Genomic DNA, 26148 nt, shown 5'->3' with positions numbered 1-26148 from the left:
GCTCGTCGGCCTAAGTAACCAGAGGCTGGCAGCTAGCGCAGGGCTGGGCAGAGCAGACAGAATCTCCTGCCACCAGCAGCTGTCAGTTACGACTGACAGAGAGGGTCTGGCGGGGTGAGAGGGCCCAGGATGCCAGGTTTTCTACTGCCCTCCAGACCTCCAGAGGGAAGGCTGGAGCAGGGGTCTTTCCGAGGCTCAGCTGTAGTCTTGACCCTGACGCGGGGCAGAAAACGAGTTGGCATGTGGAAGGGCAGAAGGATTCTGGTCAGTAAAGGGGATTAGCAAGGAAAGCTGGAAGAGGGCGGAGCAGCTCTGGGCTGCAGAGAAACAGGTTTCCGCACTACTAGCTATTGAAGTTAACTCACACTTCAGACTTCGGGGGCACCTGCAGACTTGCCAGAATGCCGTCCATGTCCGAATTCACATTCTTGTTCTTCACGCCCTCCTGATAGATGTAAAAGCCCTTCCCAGATTTGCGACCTAAAAGAAGCCAGAGAGGGGAGAATGACGGGATCTCAGAGCTCAGGCCTGCGGATTCTCTTCTCTCCTAGTCTGATGTACGGCTCCAGCCTCTCAACTGTATCCCTGCATGTGTCTGTCTAGCTAACCCTAGAAATTTCACGTTTGTCCACAAGGCTGACAAAGAAAGAAAAATGATCTTGTGTTTCTTGGGGCTTGCAAGTCTGTGGATGCGGGTGGGAAAGGGCACTTGGGTGAGCTTTCCTTCCAGCCATTATGCAACACCAGGGCCTAGTAGACGCCCCGGTCCTAGGGTTGCTTCTGCTGCTCCTTTGCCGAGACAGAAAGCCAGCTCTGGCAGGCCTCAACCACGTGCTCTGTGCTCAGAGGGGTCACCTCCTCCGCACAGGTGGCCAGACAGCACGGTAAAGCCTGGGGGCTGAGTCTGCTCCCACAGGATCACAGGTGTGTGAGAGGCCTTGGGTCAGATGAAAATGTCTGGTTTGCACACCCTGGGCAATGGCAGGGCCTCAGGCCAGGGTTGTCATGCAATCATTAAAAAAAACTCCCCCTGATGTGGGCTCAGTGTTAGGAAAGACTCTCGCCCACAGGCCTTCTGTAACTGTGTCTCAGGAAACTCTGCTGTCAGGGTGTTAGTTTTCTCTGAGGCTACTCACCCAGGAAGCCCCTGGACACCATCTGCTTCAGCAGTTCTACGCTCCCACCTCCAAACCGCTCCCCGAAGGCTTTGCCCAGATCTTCTGACACGTGTTTTGCTACATCCACACCCACTTCATCGACCAGTGTGGCAGCACCCACAGGAAAGCCAAAGCTTGTGGTGAGGGAATCCAGCTTCTTGGGCTCAACTCCTTCCTGAGTGGGAGGTAAGCAGGGACCTTAGAGGAGGAAGGCATTCCGGACCCTCTGCCAAGGGCTCCCCATGCTGGCCCTCTGGCACAGGGCCGGTCCGACACCCGCTTCTCTCCGGGGTGCCACCTGGCCGGCCCAGGACTAAGGCTGGCCCACTCAGGGAAAGCAAAGGAGGTCTGGAAGCCACCGGGGGAAAGTCTGGGCCTTCCCTAACCCACAGCACTTTAAGGCCTGAACAACTTCATTCAGAGGTGAACACACTATTCATTTCCTTCTTGTCTGCAATTCGGACCCTCAGCAGTGATGAGATTCCATGGCAGGCGGGCGAGGTTTCCCCACAGCTGGGAGCAGAGATCGCCCCCCCGGAGCCTGTGCCTGAGAAGGCACCCCCAGAGGGGTGCGTGCAGAAGCTGCTCCGGGACCAACCAGACCAAGCGGACCTGTCTGTTCCGGGTGGTTCCGGCCTCTAAGGGAGGCAGACGCTGTGCAGAGGAGCACTGTCAGGAGGCGTCTGGTCCTAGGGAGCAGTGAGGGGAGTGAGGGAGCAGAGCTCAAGTGCTGCCCGCTGTAGGGCAGCAAAGGCCGTGATTTTCCACCACGGTGTGGAAGGATCAGGCACAAAAGGGCCGCCTTGGAGAAGAGCCTGGACTTAAATGTATCAGAAGGAAGCCTGTTCATCTTAACAGTACCAGTGTGGAGGACTGGTTTAAGAAGTGGAAGACGCTGCCGACATTCCACGAGCAGCACTGACCTGTAGGATTCTGAGGACTTCAGACATCATGGGTGCGAGACACCTGGTGGTGTAGAAGCCAGGTCCGTCCTGCCAAGGGAGAGAACGTGAGCTCGCTGGCCCCTCCACTGTGGGTACGATGCAAGGCCAAAAGAAGGTTCTCTTCCCCACATGTCCTCTCAAATACAAGGTGATTTATATTCCCAAACAGAATCATCAAAATTACATGGCAGTGGAAGCCACAGCCAAGGCAGCACGGCTTGAACCAAAGAGCATAGCAGAGGGCTTCACAGCCACCCGCAAGTTCTGGAAGGGCTGGGAGAACTGGCCACATCCCAGCCACTCCCCCTCTCAGACACTGACTCAGCAGCCCAGTCCGCACCTCACACAACCAAGGGGAAATCCTACTAAAAGGTGACCTATTTGCCCCAGAACAGTCATAAGCCTGAAGGTATAAGCAATCTGTGCAAACATTCACAGCCAGACTTCACTGGGAGGGAGACTCTGTCCTAGCTGACGGCACTTTAATCAAGGTGGCACACCCAGATCTGCCGCTCTGTTACGCAACTCCTTACTTTAACCACAATGATGACCTTCCCCTGCTTGAGCCCAACGGCTACGGCCGAAGCGGTTGTGTCCTTAGACGTCTTGTCGGTAGTGATGATCTCTAGCAGCTGCATCTTGTCCACAGGAGAGAAGTAGTGCATGCCAATCACCTGCACGGGGAACACAAAGCCACCGGCTCGAAGACCGTGGGGAGGGAAGCGCACAGCACTCCTTGTTTTGGTAGGAAAGCAAGGGAAGTCATCTGCGTAGTTTGGCTCTGTGGTTCTTCCCTAAAAAGCTCAGTATTCTCAGAGGGCTCACTAGAATCTTCTTCCAACTGCTTCTAGGGCAACATATCCTACTAACAATTAATGCCAAAATCACAGCTAACGACCCAGTTAGACTCATCAGGGAAGAATGAATGAAGGTTCCACTCCCATTACTGACACTGGTGGTTCAGAGGGCCCACTGTTTTTGAGATGGGGGAGGCAGAGGTAGGCAGAGGAACCCATTAATAAGCTGGACTGTCAGAGATGTATCTGCTTTTTACACACATGGGTCTCACTACCAGGGTACTGGGTTTAAATAACAACAATGTTCAGGGATGCCTGGCTCAGTTGGTTCAATGTCCAACTCCTGATTTTGGCTCAGGTCATAGTCTCGGGGTCATGAGATCAAGCCCTGTGTTGGGGTCTGCGCTCAATGGAGAGTCTGGGATTCTCTCTCTCCCTCTGCCCCTCTCCCCAACTCCCACACTCTCTCTTTTTCAAATAAATTAATCTTAAAATTATCAATTCAAATGCACCTGAAGATTCATTAAACCAATGATTTTCAAAGTGAAGCAATGGGACAGCAACATTAGCATCGCCTGGGAAACTTTAGAATTACAAATTCTCCGGTCCACCCCAGATCCAGATCTACTGAATGAGAGGCTAGGGGCAGGGCCCAGGACTGTGTTTAAGAAGTCTTCCAGGTAATTCTGATATATGCTGAAGTTCAGAACCTCCTCCTCAAGTTAACAATTAGACAGTCCTCCCAACTGAGCTGCTGTGGGAGAGAATGATTTAATCCTAAAACTGGTAGTTTTGCCCCTCTTCCCTTGCGTTAGCTGTAAGATACAACTAATGATAACTACCATTTCCTGACTGCTGGCTACCCACTGTTCTTTAATGCCTTTGCCATTTATTCCTTACATTTAACCCATCACTCTGTGAACTTGTCAGTCTTATCTAGATAAGGGGAAAAGAGTCATCACGAGGTTAAGACTGGGAGCTCAGGGTCCCTTAGTGAATGGCAGTGGGATTCCATTGCAGCTGGCCCGTTCCAAAGCCTGCCTACTCTCCATTACGTAATGCACAGGTCACTTAAATGTTCCATGAACTTATCAAACCTAAAGTTGCTTCTAAACACTAAACTGTTCCTTAACTTGTGTCTAAACTATTTAAAAAGACAGGACCTGATTCAGACTCAGTACTTGTGAGCGAAAGGAATTAGCCTTTACAACATATACTTAGACACAGTAAAATGCACAGAACTTAAAATGTTCATTTCGGTGATTCTGACAACTGCACATACACTCGTGGAATCACTGCCCCAAGCAAAATCTGTAGCCCTCAAGAAAGCTATGCCAAAGGGGACCAACCTGTCCTGGATAAGCAGGTGGCTGGTCGCCCTCCCCGTACCCGTCACTGTAATTTTATGTAACACAGGGAAAGCAGGTGACGGAAGCTATCCACGGTCTCTGGAGGCCAGGACTACAAAGCATGATGCTTTTTCCGCTCCACTGGGAAAATGGGAAGTTAGCATCAAAGATTCTCTGTCACAGACTTGAATGCTGCCGTGCTCTGACTGAGGTGACATGGCCAGACTGTCTGCCTTTATAGTGTTCTTGTGTCTTTCCTCGTCTTTCCTCAGCATCACTCTTCTCCCTGTGACCTTTTCCTGACATCCCTGAACTTGTCTGTCAGGCCCCGCATCGTTTCCAATCCGAGGTGTGCTAGGAAACAAGCTTATCCTGCATTCGCGAGCTATTAGAATAGGAACAAACAGACTTTTTTTGTTTTCAATACAAGCACCTGTCTGAACAATTTTGGCTGCTTATGAGTCTTTTATGTTTCCTTCCTACTTCCGGCTGGCTCTGCTTAGCTGAGGCTAATTGCTAACCTCCAGGGAGGTGAGGTGTTTGATTTCTCTCCGAGCGATTTCACTTTCCCTGGGTGACTGGAAGACAGCAGAAGCCCAAAGACACATTTCCAGGCATCATTCTGAACACTCACTGAAAGTGCTACCCTGGGTAGAAGTTCTAAGTGAACCTACAGGTGGACACACCTCGCCACCCCGCCTGATATATTCCTGGATGTGGAACTGGAACCAAGCCTGTCTTGGATCGTCACCAGTGTCTGCTCTGTAGCTGAAGTGATATTTTGGAGTCCTATCTTTATTTTTTAAAATTTAAAGATTTTATTGTTTTTAAGTCATCTCTACACCCAACATGGGGCTCAATCACAACCCCGAGACCACGAGTCACATGCTCTACTGACTGGGCCAGCCAGGTGCCCCTTGGGCCTATCTTTAAATACCTAATTGTAAAAACGGTCCATTTTATAGTCTGAACCTAAAAAATAAGAGCTGTTAAGGATGCAAATCACCTATTAAAGTATATTTTGGTTGTACTTCACCCCGTATCGCACAGCGGTCACGGTGTTAGCTGCTCTGTGCCCAGTTTTGGGGAAAACGTCATCACCCCTCCATCCCACAGTCCACACCAGGCCCTGCTCATGCTCTAAGCCTTTCTCAGGGAAAGACTTCAGGGTCTTCCCTCTGCTCAGAATTTACCTTCTCAGGTCTTTTGCTGACAGCAGCTATTTCATTGATTGGGAGAGCGGATGTGTTACTGGCAAAGACACAGTGATCTGGAATCACCTGCAGGGGAAAAGCATTGAAGAATGTGTCCCATAAGCCTGGGAGAAGACTGGAGCCCGGAGCAGAGCTAAAACGTGAAACCTGGGCCCGGCCCCGCTCCCCACACAACCACTCAGACAGGAGATACTATCTGGTCGACATTTACAACCCCCCAGCCCTTCTGTGATGGGAAGGGTGTCGGCCTGGTTCTCTTTCCCATTCCGACGCCTACTAGTTCTGGCTCAGTGTCCTAATCTGGCGACTGCATCTCGGCAGTTTGGTAAATGAGACCTCAGATAAATACTGAAAAGATAACTTTGAGTCAATTCTTGTTCACTTCAAGATTCAGCATGCATATCAGTCCCTCTTGTTTGGATCTGCTCTCAAATCTGAAAGCTGACAATCCCCTTACGCTTTACCTTCGTAAGAACCAGCCACAGCACCCGTGCCCAGCTCATTTTATACCGGGTGCTGTTAGAAAACTGCACCACTGTAATTAATCTACCGCACACGAATCCTATTAACTGTTCTCTCTATCATCCTGGAGAACAGTCTCTAATGTAGAACGTCTCAGCATTCTGTTCATGATCCCAAACTACTCATGTTTTTATTCAGCTGTGTGCACAAAGAACATGGGAAGGCACACCTGTCAGATCTGTGCATACCGGGACAGGCAAAATCCTAACACAGGAGATGGAGTCAAGGTTCAAGATACATGCAGCACCCTGAAAAGCTGAGTGTAAAGTGACAGCAGTTGTAATGGGGACAAAGGTAGAATACCGCATTAAGATTCTTTTAAAAAGAAAACAGGAAAAACCTAAAGAGGCTCCTGCTGGACAAAACCTGGCTCTGGAGGCGCCTGGGTGGCTCAGTGGGTTAAGCCTCTGCCTTCAGCTCAGGTCACGATCCCAGGGTCCTGGGATCGAGCCCCACATCAGGCTCTCTGCTCAGTGGGGAGCCTACTCTCCACTCCCTCCTCTGTCTGCCTCTCTGCCTACTAGTGATCTCTGTCAAATAAATAAATAAAATCTTTAAAAACAAACAAAAAACCCCACAAAAATAACCTGGCTCGGCAGTCAGCTTGTGTAAAGGCTTTTAGGATTTTTAGCTCGTCAGAACTGTGAACTGAGAGCAGAGCATGACTGCAAGAAGTCAGGAGCCTCAAGCGGCAGGTCTGCGTGGTGGGGTGTCTCACACCGGTGAGGACATCGTGAAGAGCAGGCCAATGTCTCCAAAGGCCGCTGGACAGCCGGCTCCAATTCCTCCCTTCCTGATTCACGTTGGGCTTTCCTGCAACCCAGATGCAGAGCCTAGTTCCGCCCTTCTGAATCTTGTGACTTGCCTTTACAGGAGCGACACTCTGAGCTCCAGACCTTAAGAAGCCCTGATTTTTTGTCCTTCTGGAAGCCAGAGGTCAACACCGTAGCGTTTGCTCAGAGTCTGCCCTTCTCTCGATCGGATCCCTCTCTGTCCCCTGATCACTAGTTTCCCTGCTGCTAGAACTAACACACCCTTCTTCATGCCCGGGGTCCCAAACCCAGATTTTCCAAATGCAAAGACCATCAGCTCGTCAGCTGGTCAATGGTCTTCTCACCACGCTGCCTGTGTCTGCTTTTACTTCTCGCCAGGATCTACCGGCCGTGGGCTCAGCAGCGCCCTCCAAGCCCCCGGGAACACCACCTACCTCTCTGCGCCGTAATGCCACTCGGCAGAGATGGGATACGAATCCACACGGCTCTTCTGAATGTTCCCCCCAGCTGAATCTACGTTACCCTCTGTCAAAAGATTTCCCAGGGTATGGATTCCGAAGCGGAAGCTGTCCCAAGCATAACTGCTTGTCGGTAGTGTCTCCATAGGCTGAGCGCGTGGCAGAGCAGGGCCCGCCCTCACACAGAGGCCTCTGTAAGAGTACGGCCACTACTCAGGACACCGGGAGAGCTGCCGAGCCAGTGGCATTTCGTGTACCGTCAGGCCCCGGTTCTACCTCATACTCATTCCTATCTTTGTTCTCCTCTGGGCTCACTCTTTACACCATCCCTGACAGGCACCTGTTTTGCACACAGCATGCAGAGCACTCGCGATCAAGACCAAGGCACCATTTCCACAAAGGAAGCATCTGAAACCTGCCTGGGGAGAGAATTTCTCCCCTGTGTCCTGTGCCGGCTAGACCTGCAGAAGTTTTAGTTATGGCTTGTAGCTGACCCTGAATGTTAAGACAGCTGGCTACACTCCAAGAGGTCATCTGTATGTCCAGTGACCCAACTTCCACAGAACACAAACGAGCATTGTGCTACTTGATTTTCTTACCTCAGGACTCAGATTTGACCTTTGTAACCTATGTACTGTGCATGGGTTCACAGAAAAACTGAAAGGTCTGGACATGAACAGCTCTATAAAAAGAACCATGAGTTTCCTTTTAAAAAACCTATCTCTGTGTCCTCCACTGCTAGGCTACGATTCAAGTCCAACAGGCCTCCGACTTACCGCTTCCACTTCCTTTAGCACTCGGTGCTTAAGACTAAGGTCCTCAAAAACAGCTTCAATCACCATGTCAGCTTTTTCAAAACCCTGGTAATCAAGCTGCCCAGTCAAGTTGCTGAAAATGGAGTCCCTTTCAAACGATGTTAGAGCTTTCTTCTTCACTTTATCATTTAATCTAGAAAAAACACAGTCCGAGTCAGAAGGGAAGACAGGAAACTCAACATTTGTGGAGCATCCACGGGCCGGACAGACACTGTGCTGTGTTTTTCATCAGCTCTGTGAGGCAGTTCTGTTACTCTGCTCTGAGGGAGAAGAGTTGCTCAAACAGGCGCAGAGGGACATGTGGTCAAATGGCTGGGTACCAGGCCAAAGGCAGGTTGGCCCCAAGCCCACGTTCTTTCTCCAGTGAGAGACTTCTACGTGTGAAACTTACCTAAACTCTATCACTCATCAAGCATTTAAATTTGCCAAGAGGGGTACACAAATACTGGAATGGCAAGAGAGAGAAGCAGCTCTGGTAACTCTCTACCTGTAACAGAGGAAACACCCAACACGTGTCCTAGACCACAGGGACATGCACCTCATTACACACCATCCTGTTACTCTGTAACTGTAATCTTCTGGAGAAGAGAGAGTGAGCACTGTTTCTTGTATTCTTAATCTACTTTCCAGTTGGCACATATTAAGTGGCATATTATATTGATTACATAAAATATTGACTCAAGGTTTCTTCCTGCTCATAGGGAGATAATAAAAAGGATTCCTGCTACTCAGACGTTTAACGGATTACTTTTCAGTGCCAAGAAAAACAGGCTCTCTTGGGTTATAATCTGACCACACTTTCAGAACGAATGACCTAGAATTTTCCTCTGAATGAAGAATGAAGCTAAATCCCATTCACTAATAAAAGAAAAATTAAAGCCAAAGGTAAGTTCAAAGTATTCAAAGTCTTTTTTTTTTTTTTTTTTAAAGATTTTATTTATTTATTTGACAGAGAGAGATCACAAGTAGGCAGAGAGGCAGGCAGAGAGAGAGAGGAGGAAGCAGGCTCCCTGCTGAGCAGAGAGCCCGATGCGGGACTCGATCCCAGGACCCTGAGATCATGACCTGAGCCGAAGGCAGCGGTTTAACCCACTGAGCCACACAGGCGCCCCGAAAGTATTCAAAGTCTTAAAGTCCAATCTCTTGGTTTTTGACAACGATGTCAGGAGTTAGCAAACCCGATGCTTGTTGGAGTTCAGAACATTATTAGTCACTCTAAGGCCTAATGAAACTGTTATCAAGAGAGGATAGGAAACGTGTCACAAGTCAGCAGTGTGGTGAGGGGCAGTCGCCTGAGCCCCAGGCTTCTGAGGCACAAAGGGAAAGCTGGGGCACCGAAATCCAAAAGAGACAGGGGATGGAACCCATTCTAGAGCAGCAATTTCCCATTTCGGTGACCGTATGAAATGATGTTTGGGGGTGCTTACAGGCTAGTCTCAGGGCAATGCTGTTAGCGAGCACAGGCCCATTTTTTTTTTCTTTTGGTCACGAATCTTTTACTCAACTCCTTGCTATCTTACAATAATCTGCCAAAATGATTAAACCTGCCACATCTTGTATAGCGTTACAGTAGCAACATTCAGAGCCTCCCTGCAGAAAAGAGGTCAAAATGGGCTGAAGCTACATAACCCATTTGAGAAACAACAAAAAAGCTCACTGAAGGTGCCTCAAAAAGCCTCTGCCTTCGGCTTGTGTCCTGATCCCAGCTACTGGGATGGAGCCCTGCACTGGGCTCTCTGCTCAGTGGGCGATCTGCTTCTGCCCCACCCCACACCCGCTTGCATTCTCTCTCTCTCTCTCAAATAAGTAAATAAATCTAAAACGAACAAAAAACAAAACAAAAAAACCTCATTCAACTGGAAGTCACACGTAGCCAGCTTGTCCACTACACTGAAGCACAGACCTGAGCTGGAACCGGTTTCTAGTCTGGCTAGAAACCGGTTCCAGCTGCTCAGTTTCTCCCCCTCTGTAAAACAGGCAGCGTGTGGGAGGAGGGAAGGGGAAGGTGGGGAGGAGGGAGAGTAATAGTCAGTTTTTATTAATTCAGAGGTAAGATGGAGACACAGTCCTAAAGCCTCAGACATGGTGGAACCAAATCTGTTTCCTCCTTCTCTATAGTATCGCCAGCCAAGAAACAGAAGGTTCAAGAGTTTTGACCCCAGCCCCACCTTCAATGTGCAGTTACGGCACATTTCCTCACATCCTGGTCTTCCCCAAGGTCGTGCTGTTTCAGTGTTCCATAACAGTATGACAGTGAGATGGAAACCATCAAAACTCACAAACACGAGAATTTCTAGTCCTGATACCAAAGCATAAAATAAATGGCATTTAAAAATATCTGATGGTTTTCTCTTTCGCAGACATTACAGATTCCAGTGATGTTAATGGTTTCTAATATGCGCAATAAAATAAAGGTGAAGGAACTAGTGTCTCTAAAAATCAAAGGCAAGAGCTTAACTACAGAGCATCCAGTACTCACCACGTTCAGGAAAAAGGAGTATGTAATGGCAAAAAACAAACAGCATTCTGCTGACAGAGGCAGACAGTGGGCTTACCCTTTGAACACCTGTTGTTGTCCTCGGCCCAGCCCGGCTAGTGTAGCATCTTTAAGTATGGTCCTCAGGCCCTTATCCACAGAGACCTGGGCAATGCCGGCTCCCATCAGCCCTGCACCAAGAATGGCTAGGTGCCTGGAAGGAAAGCATGAGTGACTTTTGGTAAACTAATCATTTCGGTAAAAGTGGAGGATCGTCCAAGTTATTCAATAAACCAATGAAAGTGGGCATAATAATAAGGTATTTTAAATAATTATTATCTGTAAAAATCTATACCTACCTATAGATTTTATCTATTAAAGAATTCTAAAGATTTTTATCTATAAATAAGGTTTTAAAATCATTTCTAATCTGTAAAAAATTTAAATAATTTTTATTTTTAAAAATTGACTTTCAGGGGTGCCTGGGTGGCTCAGTGGGTTGAGCCTCTGCCTTTGGCTTGGGTCATGATCCCAGGGTCCTGGGATCGACCCCCGCAACAGGCGCTCTGCTCGGTGGGGAGCCTGCTTCCCCCTCTTTCTCAGCCTGCCTCTTTGCCTACTTGTGATCTCTGTCAAATAAACAAATAAAATCTTAAAAGAAAAATTGACTTTCAGATTTATTTATTTATTTATTTATTTATTTATTTTTAAGAGAGGGAAAGCAAGAGAGAGCATGCAAGCACTTGAACAGTGTGGGGGTGGGGGAATCTCAGCCAGGCTCCACGTCTAGTGCAGAGTCCAACACCCGGATGAATAAAATCTTAAAAAAAAAAAAGGCAAACAGATAAGGAATTTAAATTATCGAAGGTGAGGGGAAGAGCCTAGAGACAGAAGTGGAGGAAGCAGAGGCATTACTGGCAGTAGGGAAAACAGGAGGATACCTTTTCTTCATTTTGTTAAGGTGTTTTTTGTTGTTTTTTTTTGTTTTTAAGTAATCTTACACCTAACATGGAGCTCAAGCTCGACCCTGAGATCAAGAGTCACGCGTTCTTCCTAAGGCAGCCAGGCCCCAGTTCTTCAAGTTCCCTTAGTCAATCTTCCGTTCAACCTATCCTGCCTTGGGTACCCTAGAGTTAATTCATAGCCTTTTTCCTCAACTTATTCCCCAAGTGAGGTCAACTCTTAGATCACCCTTATCTGTAAATGCTTACTTAAGGATATCTCATTCAAGCCTCGAAGTGTTCTGTTATAGTATTCTTCCGTATTGTGGCTGTTTTGGGGGGAGAGGAGGAGAATTTTCACAAGCTTAAATACTTTGTTCTTATTTTCTTATTTCTTATGTGAGACTCATGTGGATGTTGCCTGTCTTTTTTATGTATTTGGTATAATAACACCCTACCCAAATGGCATTATATGCGAGCTGCCTATGACAGGAAGAGGTATATGTGGACAGGAGTAGGAGTCTGGAGTGGCTGACATTATAGATTCTGTAATTTAAGAGGCCTCTCTTCAGCTGCAAAGGTAGTCTCTTTAACTGATGCCATTTTTTCATAGATGGAGGGACGGGGGTAAAGGGGTAGGATGGCGGAGAGGTAGAAGTTGGTGTGTGTTTTACAGTTTTGTAATTTTGCAGGATCCAGTATCCTTCTCTTCTTCTCTCTTCCTGCTTCCTTTTTTTTTTTTAAAAAAAAGATTTTATTTATTTAACAGAGATCACAAGTAGGTAGAGAGGCCGGCAGAGAGAGAGAGAAAGAGGAGGAAGCAGGCTCCCTGCCGAGTAGACAGCCCGATGTGGAGCTCAATCCCAAGATCCTGGGATCGTGACCTGAGCCGAGGGCAGAGGCTTTAACCCACTGAGCCACCCAGGCGCCCCCTCTTGCTTCCTTTTCTTTCCTGTTGTAATAAAGTTTCCCTCTTACCTAATTAGAAGTTGGCAGCATATTTGTCTTCTATTTGTGCCGCGCATGGGGAAAGGGTGGCTGTGCTGTCCTTGCTTCTGTCTGATTATTGTAGAATGTATGCAGAGATGGCGACTTAGGGGGCCATCTTATTCTACCGCAGCATGAAGCGATTAACCTCACCCACTGAATGCGAGGTATTGCCACGTTGGTGGAACAAACGCCACAGATAGGTACTGACTGCCCTGATCAACATGTGTCCTGGAGAAGCAGTTACGGTCACAGTTCATATTCTATTTGGAAATTAGCCCTCTGGCCTTGCATCGTATTTGCCTCACCCAAATTTCTTACCGGTTTTACTTCTATTTTGGATTGTAGTTTCATTAAAGATGAAGGGTGGAGAAGGCAGTAATATAGCTGCTCTGAAAGCCCTCACAGTAATTCATATAGAGCAGTGTGACTCAACCTTGGCATTACCGACATTCTGGATTAGATTACTGTAATTCTCAGGCCTGTCCCATGTACTGTAGGATGTTTAGCAGCACCCCTGATCTGTTCACTAAATGCCAGAGGCACCTGTGGGAACCAAAAATGCTTCTAGACATCATCAAATGATCCTTCGGGGGCAACATGGCCCAGGCTGAGAACCACTGAGCTAGAAGGTGAAGTCAGGGGCATTATGAAATTAAAATGCTGAAGAGCTTTTGGGCAGCACAGCACCAAAAGGCTGGCTGCAAAGAATGACGTGAAACAGGCAAGTAGAACCTTAAGTGTTTAGGTTGTAAGCTAGAAGGACAAGCTTTAACAGTCAGAATGAGACTTTTATTTTTTTTAGGGAGGAAGAAGTGTGAGTCCCCAGAGATGGTATCTCAAGTCACAGGGAGACACAAGATCATTAAACAGTGCATAATGTGTGTATTTGGGGTAGGAACATGGGCTATAAGCCAGATTTCTAGGGGACATCAATAGCAGACAAGAAAGCCTCTATAGGAGCCATTAGACAGGCCTGGAGAAAACTCAGCACAGGTGGAACTTTGAAAGCCAGTAAGTTCTTAGTAAGAAAAGGGATCTAAGGTGCTCAGGAGAGAAGAGGTACATGGAGGCAAGACAGAAGGTATGAATTTAGCTCTGTAGTGAAACCTACAAGAGCTCCCTAGGTGGAGTTTAACTTACTTTGCTTCCTTCTGTGGTGTTCCAAATTTATTCTTCTTACACAGGACCTGACCATGATAAAGTCCCATCAAGGCCTTTGATTCTCTGGTCATTGCAAGCTCTCCAAATTTCTGAGAAGTAGAGGAGAACAAGAAAAGGTAGAACTTCAGAGTCTCAGTGATGGGGGTTCCTTCGGTCGGGTGTCCCTACAGAGCAGAGATAACACATGCGGAGCCCTGGTGCTCCGGGGGCCCGGGGTGTCTTCTCACCGGCAGTACGTTCACACTACTACTTGGGAAAGGGTCAGGACACATCTGAGCTCTCGCATACTCTGCACCAGAGGTGGCGGTAACCAACCTTCTTTGTGGAACTAGAGTGTCAGGGCCAAAATGGACCCTTCACAGTCCTCTGAACCAACTCTCATTTTTAAGACTGGGAAGAGGAAGCCCAGAGAAATTAAGTCACCACGCCACCTCAAGTGGCAGAAACGGAACTCACACCGCAGGGTAGGGCTCCCAACTCTGGATCTCTTTCGCTAAAGCAGGCTGCCTGCAGGACACCTGCCACTTTGAAAACTACCCTTATGCTTACAGAGGGCATTGCTCAAGAACCCGAGATTTAGAGTCTGGGTTTGACAGACCGGATTTGAATCCTGGCTCTGCCATTTCCCAGTTGTGAAGCGTAAGCAACCCAGTACAAGAAAGGTTTTCTCTTGAACTTGTCCCTGAGCTCTTGAGACACCTTCTGTCTTATTATCAATGAACAGTCATTCTTCAATGATTGCTTAGAACTTAAAAACAATCCAAACCTCTTAAATCCACAATACCACCAACTCGTTGGAAAAGTGGGAAGAGGTGAGGCTGGTTCATAGGCCCCTCTGTGTCCTTTAAGTGGCTACACAACATTTCCTTCCATTCTCTGATTCAGCAAAGAGAGGCTGGCCTTCAATGTCTTAAAGCTAGGCCCTAACAAGTAAGAAACCCATTTTTCTATCAATATATTGATTTTATTACAACAAAATCAGCCCAGCCCAACTCCGGAACATAAACATCCCAGTGATTCATTTTGAAAGGATTAGAACTCTGGCCCTTCTCTTCCTAGTTAAGCTCTAGTTACTGAGGGCAAGTTCAAACAGCTGAGACCACAAAGGTGTTCTTAACAACCACTCACTGAGATTAACCCTAAGAAATGATAATCACTGAAGAAAAACATTTCAGGTAGGCTTTGGGTACTTTTTCTTTTTTTAGCTTTACACAGGGTTTTAGATCTTGAGTTTCTTGAATCTATAGTAACAAATGGGAAGGAAGAACTTTACCTGAGATTCAGAGAGATAGCCAGCTTCGTTCCCTTGCTCAATTCCAGTCTTTACTGCCTAAAAAACACATAAATCACTTGTTCATTATTGCAAGGGACTGGCCAGACAGATGTGGACTAACACTTAGTAAAACTGCTAGTTTGTGAATCTTTTTTTTTTAAAGACTATTTGACAGAGAGAGAGAGACATCGAGAGAAGGAATACAAGCAGAAGGAGAGGGAGAAGCCAGCTTCCCACGGAGCAGGGAGCCGGATGTGAGGCTCGATCGCAGCATGAGCTGAGCGAAAGGCAGACGTTTGACAACTGAGGCACCCAGGTGCCCCTAGTTCATCAGTCTTCAAAGATTAAGTCAAAAGTCTGGTGACAGGACTGAGTGGCTGCTTCCTTGAAGAGGCTCCTGCTTTCCAACTTCTGGAACTGTGCTCAAAATGCCTGCCCTACCTGGTACTACTTTTTTTTTTTTAATTTTCAGCATAACAGTATTCATTATTTTAGCACCACACCCAGTGCTCCATGCAATCTGTGCCCTCTATAATACCCACCACCTGGTACCCCGACCTCCCACCCCCCGCACCTGGTACTACTTTGTCTTCATCTGTTCTCTACCACTTTCCAGGGCTCAGGTCAAATTCTATGAGGCTCTTCCTCATTTCTCTGCCTTACAGTGACTGTTGCCTCCTCTGTACATTTAGCAATCTTCCTCTGACCCAATTATCTGGCAGTCTCATGCCGGCGTCTAGCAGCCCTTACACTGCGCTCACCTGGCTCACCGCGGATACACGGCGGATCTCCCCGGCCCACACTGGGAGATGGGTGAGGGAAGGGACGCAGGCGTCCTATTTTATGCATTTTGCTGTCTTTTCCTCAAAATACATTTGCTGGCTGATTTATTCTCCATATTCGAAGTCTTAGATTATATGCTCTCTTGATCTTAGACTTTCCAGACTGAAGACTTTCTAAGTTTTAAAGTCTACCTTTAGACGGAAGTTCTTAACCCTGTGTACTTGTCCTCCCTGACCTTTTTCAGAACTTGACTACACCTTTTTTTAGAACTCTGACAATGTGGAAGTCAAGGAGACATTTTCGGTACTGGCAATGGTTTCAAACTAATTCGTTTCAACTACCTCTTAACTAATGCCCAATATTTTACTGGTTTTGTTATACTGATGTAACTTTTTTCCTGGCTTATAACTGGTACTTTTAAACTCATTATGCCCAGCACTCATTATTCCTAAAATATCATTTTATAAGCCATCATAGCTTGCTTTATTTTTAGTGAGTACTGTAACAGAATTAAAAACTTTAGTATAGGGGTGCCTGGGTGGCTCAAGGGGTTAAGCCTCTGCCTTCAGCTCAGGTCATGATTTCAGGGTCCTGGAATCGAGCCCCGCATCGGGCTCTCTGCTCAGCAGGGAGCCTGCTTCCCCCGCTCTCTGCCCACCTCTCTGCCTACCTGTGATCTCTGTCTTTCAAATAAATAAATAAAATCTTAAAAAAACAACACCCAAAAAACTTCAGTACCGGCAGATCCAGTTCAGAACGGCAATAAAGAATACTGCTCTACACAAAGGGAGGAAACATGAGAAATGGAATATGGGGTGAAGACTCACATCGATTATTTTCAGAGGTGCAGGATAGAGGCCTTTAGTCTGTTTTCGTACTTTTTCTTCCACCTTTTTGTAAATCTGTTGCCTGACAAATGGAATACTCATGGCATATGACATCAATTCTGTAAAAGAAAACGCTTTTAGGTACTTACTGGAAAAAGACTAGCCTCCCTTATTAGTTTGTTCTATAAACTCCATAAAAAGGCAGTAATTGTAGCTATCTGAAAGAACTTTACTTTGATATACGAAATCCAAATTGCAACCCAAGGCACTTCTATACACCTGGTTTAATTAGCTGATAAGTGCTAAGCATTATGCTATTCCACTTTCATATTAATGGTTCAAATTTTCCAAGATAAAGTTAAAAATAAATGGCTGTAACCAACCAGTGTAAGGTTTAGGTCTTGATCACCGAGCAGAGTTGTACTCCTTCAGAATGACTCTATGCTTGGTGTAAATAATGCATTTACCTCTTCCCCAATTCTTATTTCACAGCAAATAAAATTAAACTCTCTGCAGAGAACCTCTGCCTTTGTTCTTTAATAATGACACTCACTGTCTACTAATCCCTTGTCTCTCTTTATAGAGATTTTCTTATCAGACAGTCCTTTGGCAAAAGTAACTGCAACTTCTTCTAAGTATTCAATTGTCCGCTCCTCTGCAGGTTTTAATCCTGGTCCTGTAAAAATGAACAGAAAAGATTGGAGTGTAAATCACTTTCAGCACAGCTTTCCATGTTGGACTAGAAACTGGTAAGTGGCAAGTCATCAACTACGGACTCAAAGAAGGGAAGTAACACTGAGCAAAGGTGCAACAATGTGCTCTAGATAGAAAACAAGGTCTTAGGTCCTAGCAGTCTGGCTTCTATTTCTGAGTAGGATGTAGAATATCTCATGAGGCCCGTATTCTTACTGCAAAACTGTGGACAAAAATGAACAACTTGTAAAATTACACATTTGTAGAGCTATGAGAGAGTGGTGGAAGCACCGAGGACCCTACGAACTAAAATTCCAGAGCCGGAAGAGCCTGTCTCAGGTGAGCTGACAATTGCTGGGTATTTTCTCTCCTGAGGATATGTGTTGCTTCTGGGCATGGGCTAAAGATTAGACTACTTGGCTTAAACAGAAGGATGCTCCTCGGGGCAAATGAAATGATCAGTTTTGGGAGGTCAAAGACAATAGATCATAAGCTAGAAGAAACCAAATGCAAAGCTAGTCTTCCTCATGGAATAGTCATGAAATTCTAGGGTGGTGTAGGGGGTTAGAAGGGCTGGGTCAAAAAGCTAGAGGGCAATCCCTCACACTGTCAGGACAATTAGCACATAAAGTACTTCTACAGAGAAAGGAGCATGCCAAGAACATGCAACTCACCTTCTACTCTAATGAAAGCATCTGCTCTTATCTAACTTGCTTGAGGCAAGAAACTAAAGAGCTAGGCTCCAAAAGTCCAAAAGCTATTTTTACAGGGTCATGAAAACAGGCATCTAGGTGGCTCTCAATGAAAAGCCTGTAAGGAAGTGGTGGCTGGGGGTTGAAAAGGCAATTTTGTACAGTCTTGTGGGATGTAGGAAACAAAATAGTGGGAGGAGGCTGAAGCAAACAGGTAAACACTTTCTCCCTTAAGACTTGTGCTCTCTTGTGAAAGTATGTGAAAGAGGATGAGAAAGAACTGAGCCCCAAACTGCCGAGTGGTGAGAGTGCACAGGGCCCACAGAAGTCACAATGAGCCTGTAGGGAGGCCAATGCCACTGGAATTTGTGAAGCAGAATCCTGGAGGGAACTTGCTCCGCGAAAGAAGAGCTCCAGAGATCTACAGAGGGCCCCTTGAAATTCTGGCTGAGTACTGTTCTGCGCACGCACAAGATGAAACTACCTGAGGCTTCTTTTCATAAAAGCATGCTTCACAAAAGAAGCAAGGAGAATATGGCCTAAAGACAAGAGGCAAACTGACTGACAGAAACAGATGCAGAAATGAAGACAGAATTAGCAGATACAATGTTGGAAAGGCTATTATAAATTCATGTCATATGTTCAAGAAGGTAGAGGAAAACAAACATAATGAAGAGGAACTGAATACATAAAAGAGAATCAAATGTTACTTCTAGATATGAAAAAAGAAATTGACACCTGAAATGAAAAATACACAGGACTGGATTAATAGTAGATTATATAGCAAAGAAGAAAAGATCAGGAAACTTATATTCGTGGCAATAGAAAATACAGACTGAAAAACTGCTTCACTGCTTCATTTTGGGACAATATCAAGTAATCTAACATATGTGAAGTTGGAGCCCCAGAAAAAGGGGTGGGGGAGATGGGAAAATATTGGAAGAAATGGCCAGAAAGTTTCTAATTTTTATAAAAACTGTCAGTCCACTGTCCAAGAAGCTCAATGAATCCCATGCCCAGTGAACATAAGAAAAAACAAGAGTAACCACACAAACCAAGGCATGTCATAAACAAAGAGCAGCTGGGAAGGGAGGGGGTAAGGGGGAAGACACATTACATACAGAAGAACTAAAATAAAAATGAGAACAGACTATCTATCAGACATTATGTAAGCCACAACATGATGCAGACATCTATAAAGTACCAAAAGAAAATACGAGAAACCTGGAATTTGATAGCCATCAAGAGTATCTCTGGGGGTGCCTGGGTGGCTCAGTGAGTTAAAGTCTCTGCCTTTGGCTCAGGTCATGATCTCCGGGTCCTGGGATCCAGCCCCTCGTTGGGCTCTCTGCTCAGCAGGGAGCCTGTTTCCCTTCCTCTCTTTGCCTGCCTCTCTCCCTACTTGAGATCTCTGTCAAATAAATAAATAAAATCTTTAAAAAAAAAAAAAAAAGAGTATCTCTGAAAAATAAAATGGAAATGAAGACTTTGTCAAACAAATCAAAAGGTCAGAGATTTAACTGCCAGCAGACCTATGCTACAGAATATGTCAGTGAAATTCTTCAGTTTAGAGGAACATCAAACCAGATGGGAACTTGCAGCTATACAAAGAGAGAGTACCCTAAATGGCAAATATATGGGTACATATAAAAGACACCTTTTTCATTTTAATCTCTTTGAAAGATAACTGTTTAAAACAAAAATAGCAATATGCTGAGGAATGTTGAATATATTTAGAAATAAAATGTTGGGGCGCCTGGGTGGCTCAGTGGGTTAAAACCTCTGCCTTCGGCTCGGGTCATGATCCCAGGGTCCTGGGATCGAGCCCTGCATCGGGCTCTCTGCTCAGCAGGGAGCCTGCTTTCTCCTCTCTCTCTCTGCCTGCCTCTCCGCCTACTTGTGATCTCTGTCTGTCAAATAAATAAATAAAATCTTTAAAAAAAAATGTTTAACAATAGCACAAAAAATGGGAAAAATGAAAATGATTCTTGAACAATGCAGGGGTTAGAGACATTGATTCCATTTGCAGCAGAAAATCTATGCGTAACTTTTGACTCCCCCAAAACTTAACTATTAATAGCATACTACTGCCCAGAAGCCTTACCAATAACACAGCTGATTAGCACATATTTTGTATATGTATTATGTACTGTATCCTTACAATAAAGTAAGCTAGGGGAAAAAATGTTATTAAGCAAATAAGGAGCAGCACCTGGGTGGCTCAGTAAGTTAAGCTTCTGTGTCTGGCTCAGGTCATGAGCCCAGAGTCCTGGGATCAAGCCCCAAGTTGGGCTCCTGCTTGGCCTGCCCTCTCCCTTTGCCCCTTCCCCTGCTTGTGCGCATTCTCTCTCTCTGTCTCTCTCAAATAAATTTTAAAAATTTTTATTTTTTATTATTTTTAAATTTTTTTTTTTTTTAAGATTTTATTTATTTGAGAGAGAGAGAGTGTGTGAAAGAGGGAACGCAAGCAAGGGGAGTGTGAGAGGGAGAAGCAGGCTTCCTGCTGAGTAAGGAGCCTGATGTGGGGCTCAATCCCAAGACCCTAGGATCATGCCCTGAGCCGAAGACAGACGCTTAACTGATTGAGACACCCAGGCACCCCAAATAAAATCTTAAGAAAAATACATTTCCATTTACAGTACTGTATAAAAATATGTGTATAAGTGGACCTGCACAGTTTAAACCTATGTTGTGCAAAGGTCAACTGTATACTCTTTTAAGGTTCTTACCCTATATGTAAAATGATACATCATTTCCAGATAGATCATATATTAAAGATGTACAATTTAAACCTCAGAACAACCATTAAAAGGGTAAAGCAAAGTAAAAGCCCAATAGTGAGGGTAAGAAATGACTAATCCAAAGGCAAGGAGGAAGAAAAAAGGAACAAAGAACAGGGAGGACAAACAGAAAATAAGCAGCATTAAATGATGCTGAAATGCTAGAACTGTGCTGGTAAGCAGTAGAGGAAGTTAATGAAAGGTTTAAGGAAATTTCAAAGTTAACATGGATTTATCATGTTGGACCTGCTCAGCTAATTTGGAAGGGCTTGAGGACATATCTTTCACCATGACTCTAAGCAATCAGTTTGGGAGAAGAGGCCTGGGACCCTTGAAGGGCTCTGTCACTGCTCTTCTCTATAGGTCAGAAACTACAGTGGGAACCACTACCATCAACTGGGATCCCTAAATACGATGGAGATAATGGGATCCTACGGTGGCCAAGGTCAAAGAGCAACACTTCACCACCAAAGGCAAACTGAGTATGGTTATCATAATGGACAGTGGAACCAAAGAAGTAATCAGAATAGTCTGACTTACAGAGGCCTATAGCACTGGCTAGTTGACCAAAGTGTCACTAGAAAAGAAACAGATCGGTAAGTCTACTATATTTTTACTTGACCTGTGTAAGTGAAAGAATTCTAGTTCTAGCAAATAGAATAATCTAAATCACCAGAGACAGTCACGGCACCTCAATCAATTCCTTGAAATGAGCCAGTTTACAGATTCAGAACCTCCTGCAATCAGGGGAGGCTGCATCTCCATAAGATTACACTGTTAATCTTTCTCCCAGCCTCCTCTAAAGGGATGCTATAAGGTCATTAACCTTGGGGAAAGGGAAATATAATAATCAGACTTTTGGGGGGATTACTGGACACTGGCTCTGAACTGACACTAATTTCAGGAGACCCAAAATATCTCTGTGGTCCACCAGAGTTGGGGGGCTTATGTGGTCAAGTAATTCATGGAGTTATAGTTCAGAACTACCTCAGAGTGGGCCTACTGGGTCCCTGAACCCACCCTGTGGTTATTTCTGGAATGCGTAATTGGAATACTCATACTCAGCAGCTAGCGATCTCCTTTTATTAGCTCCCTGACCTGTGGAGTAAGAGCTATTAAAATGGGAAGGGCCAAATGTAAGCCATTAGAATGGCCTCTACTCAGAAGAACAGTGAACCAAGTAATACTGCATTCCCGGATGGACTGCAGAGATTAGTGCCACCAGCAAGGATCTGAAAGACGGTGATTTCTACTCATTCAACTTGCCTGCTGTGGCTTGTGCATAAAAGAGATGGACCTTTGTAGAACAACAGTGGATTTAAACTTTTAAACTTAATCAGGTAGTAAGTGCAATTGCTGCTGGTGTTCCAGATGTGGTTTCCTTGCTTGAACAAATTAACACATCTTTTTCCTGCTATGCATATTCTGATCTAGAAAATGCTTTTTTCCTCAATATCTCTTGGTAAGGACTACCTGAAGCAGTTTGCTTTCACCTGGCAATGTCTGCAATATACCATTACTGTCTTAGCCCTAGAGGTATACCAACTCTCCAGCCAAATGTCATAATTTAGTCCACAGGGACCTTGATTGTCTTTCCCTTCTACAAGATACCATGCTGGTTCATTACATTGATGATATTATGCTGAAGTTGTTGCATCTGGCCCCTCCTGCCAAAGAAAAACAGGCACAAGCATAGTGGGCCTCTCTGGATGTTAGAACCAACATTTCATTTGGGTGTGCTACTCTAGCCCCTTTACTAAGTTGAAGGCTGCTAGTTTTAAGTGGGGCCCAGGAAGAAAAGCTACTTGGACCATATGATTCAGACCTGATGGTGCATGAAGTGTTGTTAGTGGTAGACAGGGAGGCTGTTTGGCGTCCTTGAGAGGACCCTACAGGCAAATCATAGTGTAGACACTGAGGAATTTGGAGCAAAGCCCATGTAACTACTCTCCTACTGACAGCTTTTGGCCTGCTAGTGGGCCTCGGCAGGAATTCAAAATTTAATTAACCATAGGCTATCAGATTACCATGTGACCTAAGCTGCCCATCATGAAATGGAGGTTGTCTGGCCCACTAAACCATAAAGTTCATGGTGTGCAACAGCACTCCACTCCATGATCAAAAGGAACGGGTGTATGTGAGCAAGGGCTTGAGCAGACCCTAAAGGCAAACGTTGTATGAGAAAGTGACCAGTTGTATGAGAAAGTGACCAAACTTTCTTTACTCCCCCTTCTCTGTCCCAGTTTGCCCCTATGGACTCATGGGGAGTTCCTTACGACCAGATGACTTGGGAAGAGAAAACTCGGGCCTGGTCTGTAGATAGTTCGGTATGACATTCAGGCGACATCTGAAAGTACACTGCTGTAGCACAGCAATCCCTTTCCAGAACTATTCATCCTGATTACCAACTACACTGATTCTACACCGATTCCAGCTACAATCTCCTACTATACAACTGGAATAAGGAAGAGTAGGTCTTGAATACGAGGGGGTCCTCTTAGTGCTACTGGGGCCTGTAATTAGTTAATGGAAAATTACAACTCAATCCATGCAGGACTGCCTGTGGCCCAGACCTTCTAGGAATGAAGGTCACCTCACTAGGCAAAGAACTATGATCAGCTGAGGTACTTGCTAAGGGAATGGGAAGTAGAAATAGGTATGGCTGTGGCCACATGACTATTTGTAGAAACTGAGGAGCCCAGCTCTGGGCTAAAAACCTATGTGTGATTTTTCAGGCCCAACCACAGGCAATTAGAAAGGCTTTTACCCAGAAGGCCTCACAGGGAAAGCTGTCCTTCCCACAGCAGACTTGGTGCACAGCCAATGCACTGCAGACTTTAACAGGAGTTCCAGTCAATAACTCAGATATCCCTTGCTGGCTATGCTCTGATACACATTTGCATTCTTACTCCAAGTGCCTCAATCCCCTCTCTTTGGGACCTCCAACCAAAGTCTAATTCAGGTGCCTCTCAAGAGGCCTCCTTATTAGGGGAAGAAAGAGAAAACTTAAAGACACCACTTCTACTCTGACTCAGTACTTTTCCACTCCTAGCTTTTCCCATTTTAAACAGTGAAATCAAAACCAAAAAGCACAAAAAATGAAAAGAATATGGCCCTAAATAGGCACTAAAAGAATACTTGTTGGCTATATGAGAGCTGAAATAAGAAAGCAGAATGCTGCCTTGTTTGACCTCAGCTGGAACATTTTCACTGAGAGATATGAATTTTTCACCACTCTGTACATGTCTATTAATGACTGCAAAACATCATACATATTATTTTTTGGGGTCACAACAAATTTTAGCAAGTAGGTGAATTCGCAGATAAGGAGCTTACAAATAATAAGGATCAACCACACTCTGATCATAACAGCATTAAACTGGAAATCAGTAACAGAAAGATTCTGAAACATCTGCACATACTTAGACACTAAATAACACACTCCTAAATTACACATGGGTCAAAGAAGAAATAATGGGAAATCTGAAAATATTCTGACCTTCATGGAACTGAAAACATAGTATTATAACATGCAGATAAAGCAATGCTATAAGAGAAACTGACAGCTTTAAATGCTTATGTTAGGAAAAAAAAGGCTTAAAACAATGATCTTAGCTTCTACCTTGAGAAACTAGAAAAGAACAAACTAAACCCAAAAGCAAGCAGAAATAAAGAATAGGTAAAATCAATAAATAGCAAACACACAAACGACAGAGGAAAATCAATGAAACTGAAAGCTGGTATTTGATAAATTTCTAGCCAGACTCATCAGGGACAAAATAGACACAAATTATCAATATCAGGAATTAAAGAGTATAAATGATATATATCTTTGAAGAGTATAAAGACACTGAAAGAATAATAATGAAGTATCATGAACAACTTTATTGCAATAAATTTAGCAAGTTAAATAAAATGGACAAAATCTTTGAGAAACAAACTATTATAAGCTTGCTCAAAAAAATGGAGAACCGGGCGCCTGGGTGGCTCAGTGGGTTAAGCCGCTGCCTTCGGCTCAGGTCATGATCTCAGGGTCCTGGGATCGAGTCCCGCATCGGGTTCTCTGCTCCGCGGGGAGCCTGCTTCCTCCTCTCTCTCTCTCTGCCTGCCTCTCTGCCTACTTGTGATCTCTCTGTGTCAAATGAATAAATAAAATCTTTAAAAAAAAAAAATGGAGAACCTAAATAGCCTTATTATCTATGAATGAAATTGAATTCATATATAAAAACTTGCCCAACAAAGAAAACTCCAAGTTCATATATGACTTCACTGGTGAATTCTATTAAGCATTTAAAGAAAAAATAATACCAATTTTATGTAGAATCTTCCAGAAAGTAGGGAAAAAGAATCCCCTTTCCAATTCATTTCATGAAGCCAGCATTATTCTGATACCAAACACCAAGCAAAGCTATCACAAGAAAATTATCCCTGAGACCATTACCTCTCATGACCATACATAAAAATCCTTTACAAAACTTTAGATGATCCAGTCAATTTAAACAAAGGATAATACATTATGACCAAGTCGAGTTTATTCCAGGAATGCAAGTCTGGTTCAATAAACAAAATTCAATGTAATTGATACTACTAATAGACTAAAAAAGACAAAAACCACATAATCACCTCATTAAATCCAGAAAGAACATTTGACAAAATTCAGTGTCTATTTTCAGCACACTATAGATAAAAAGAAATGTCTGCAGTCTGATAAAGGCGTATATAAAAATGCCACAGCTAACACCATACACCCTACAGCATCAGACTGAATGCTCTTCCCTTAAGATGGGCAACAAGTTAACACTATCTGCTTTCACCAACTCTATCCAATACTGTACTTAAGGATCTCAGCCACTGCAGTAGGTCGAGAAAAAAAATGCCAACGAGACGGGAAAAGAAAAAGCCAAATGTCTTTATTTATAGACATTACTATTTAAATAAAAACTCCTTAGAAATCTATAGAAAAAACTACCAGAATAAATAAATTTAGCAATCACAGAATACAAGTTCCACGTACAAAAATCAATTGTGTATATGTACACACACATAGATAAAAGTGGTTAATAATGAGAAATTGAAGTTAAAAAAAGTATAATGTCCTAGAAGTATGAAGTACCAAAGTATAAATTTAACAAATTTTGTGCAAGGTATGTGCAAAGGAAAGTATAAAACACCGCAGAAATTAAAGATGACCTAAATAAACAGTTATACCCTATTTATGATGAAAAGACTCAGTATGTTAAAGATGTCAATTCTCCCCAACAGTGCAATTCCAATCAAAATCCTAGCATGTTATTTTTGCAGTTATAGATGAGATGATTATAAAATTTATATGTAAATGCAAACAAGCCAGTATAGGCAAAATAAATTTTGAAAGAGAACTAAAATAAAAGGGGTCATACTGCCCGATTTCAAGATTTACTAAAACACAATAATCAAGACAGTATAATATTGACTTAAGATATGTAGATAACTGGAGATAGGAAATCCAGAAATAGACTCAAAC

At 44.4% G+C, this 26148-nt stretch overlaps 1 protein-coding gene across 2 annotated transcripts in view; it reads right to left on the bottom strand.

The window, feature by feature from the left end:
• HADHA (hydroxyacyl-CoA dehydrogenase trifunctional multienzyme complex subunit alpha) overlaps nt 1-26148 on the bottom strand; it is a 47965-nt gene that overhangs the window by 884 nt on the left and 20933 nt on the right. For both annotated transcript variants that reach the window (XM_032353103.1, XM_032353102.1), the window contains exons 8-18: nt 17034-17156; nt 16481-16599; nt 14871-14927; nt 13577-13686; nt 10585-10719; nt 7991-8162; nt 5441-5527; nt 2635-2775; nt 2081-2149; nt 1137-1332; nt 366-480 (exon numbers count right to left, since the gene is read on the bottom strand). In XM_032353103.1, coding sequence (XP_032208994.1) covers nt 366-480; nt 1137-1332; nt 2081-2149; nt 2635-2775; nt 5441-5527; nt 7991-8162; nt 10585-10719; nt 13577-13686; nt 14871-14927; nt 16481-16599; nt 17034-17156 — 1324 coding nt within the window. The remainder of the gene's footprint in view (nt 1-365; nt 481-1136; nt 1333-2080; nt 2150-2634; nt 2776-5440; nt 5528-7990; nt 8163-10584; nt 10720-13576; nt 13687-14870; nt 14928-16480; nt 16600-17033; nt 17157-26148) is intronic.

This window comes from Mustela erminea, chromosome 7 (assembly GCF_009829155.1).
Source record: "Mustela erminea isolate mMusErm1 chromosome 7, mMusErm1.Pri, whole genome shotgun sequence".
Taxonomy (NCBI): Eukaryota; Metazoa; Chordata; class Mammalia; order Carnivora; family Mustelidae; genus Mustela; species Mustela erminea.
This window is presented reverse-complemented; position numbering and strand designations above follow the sequence as displayed.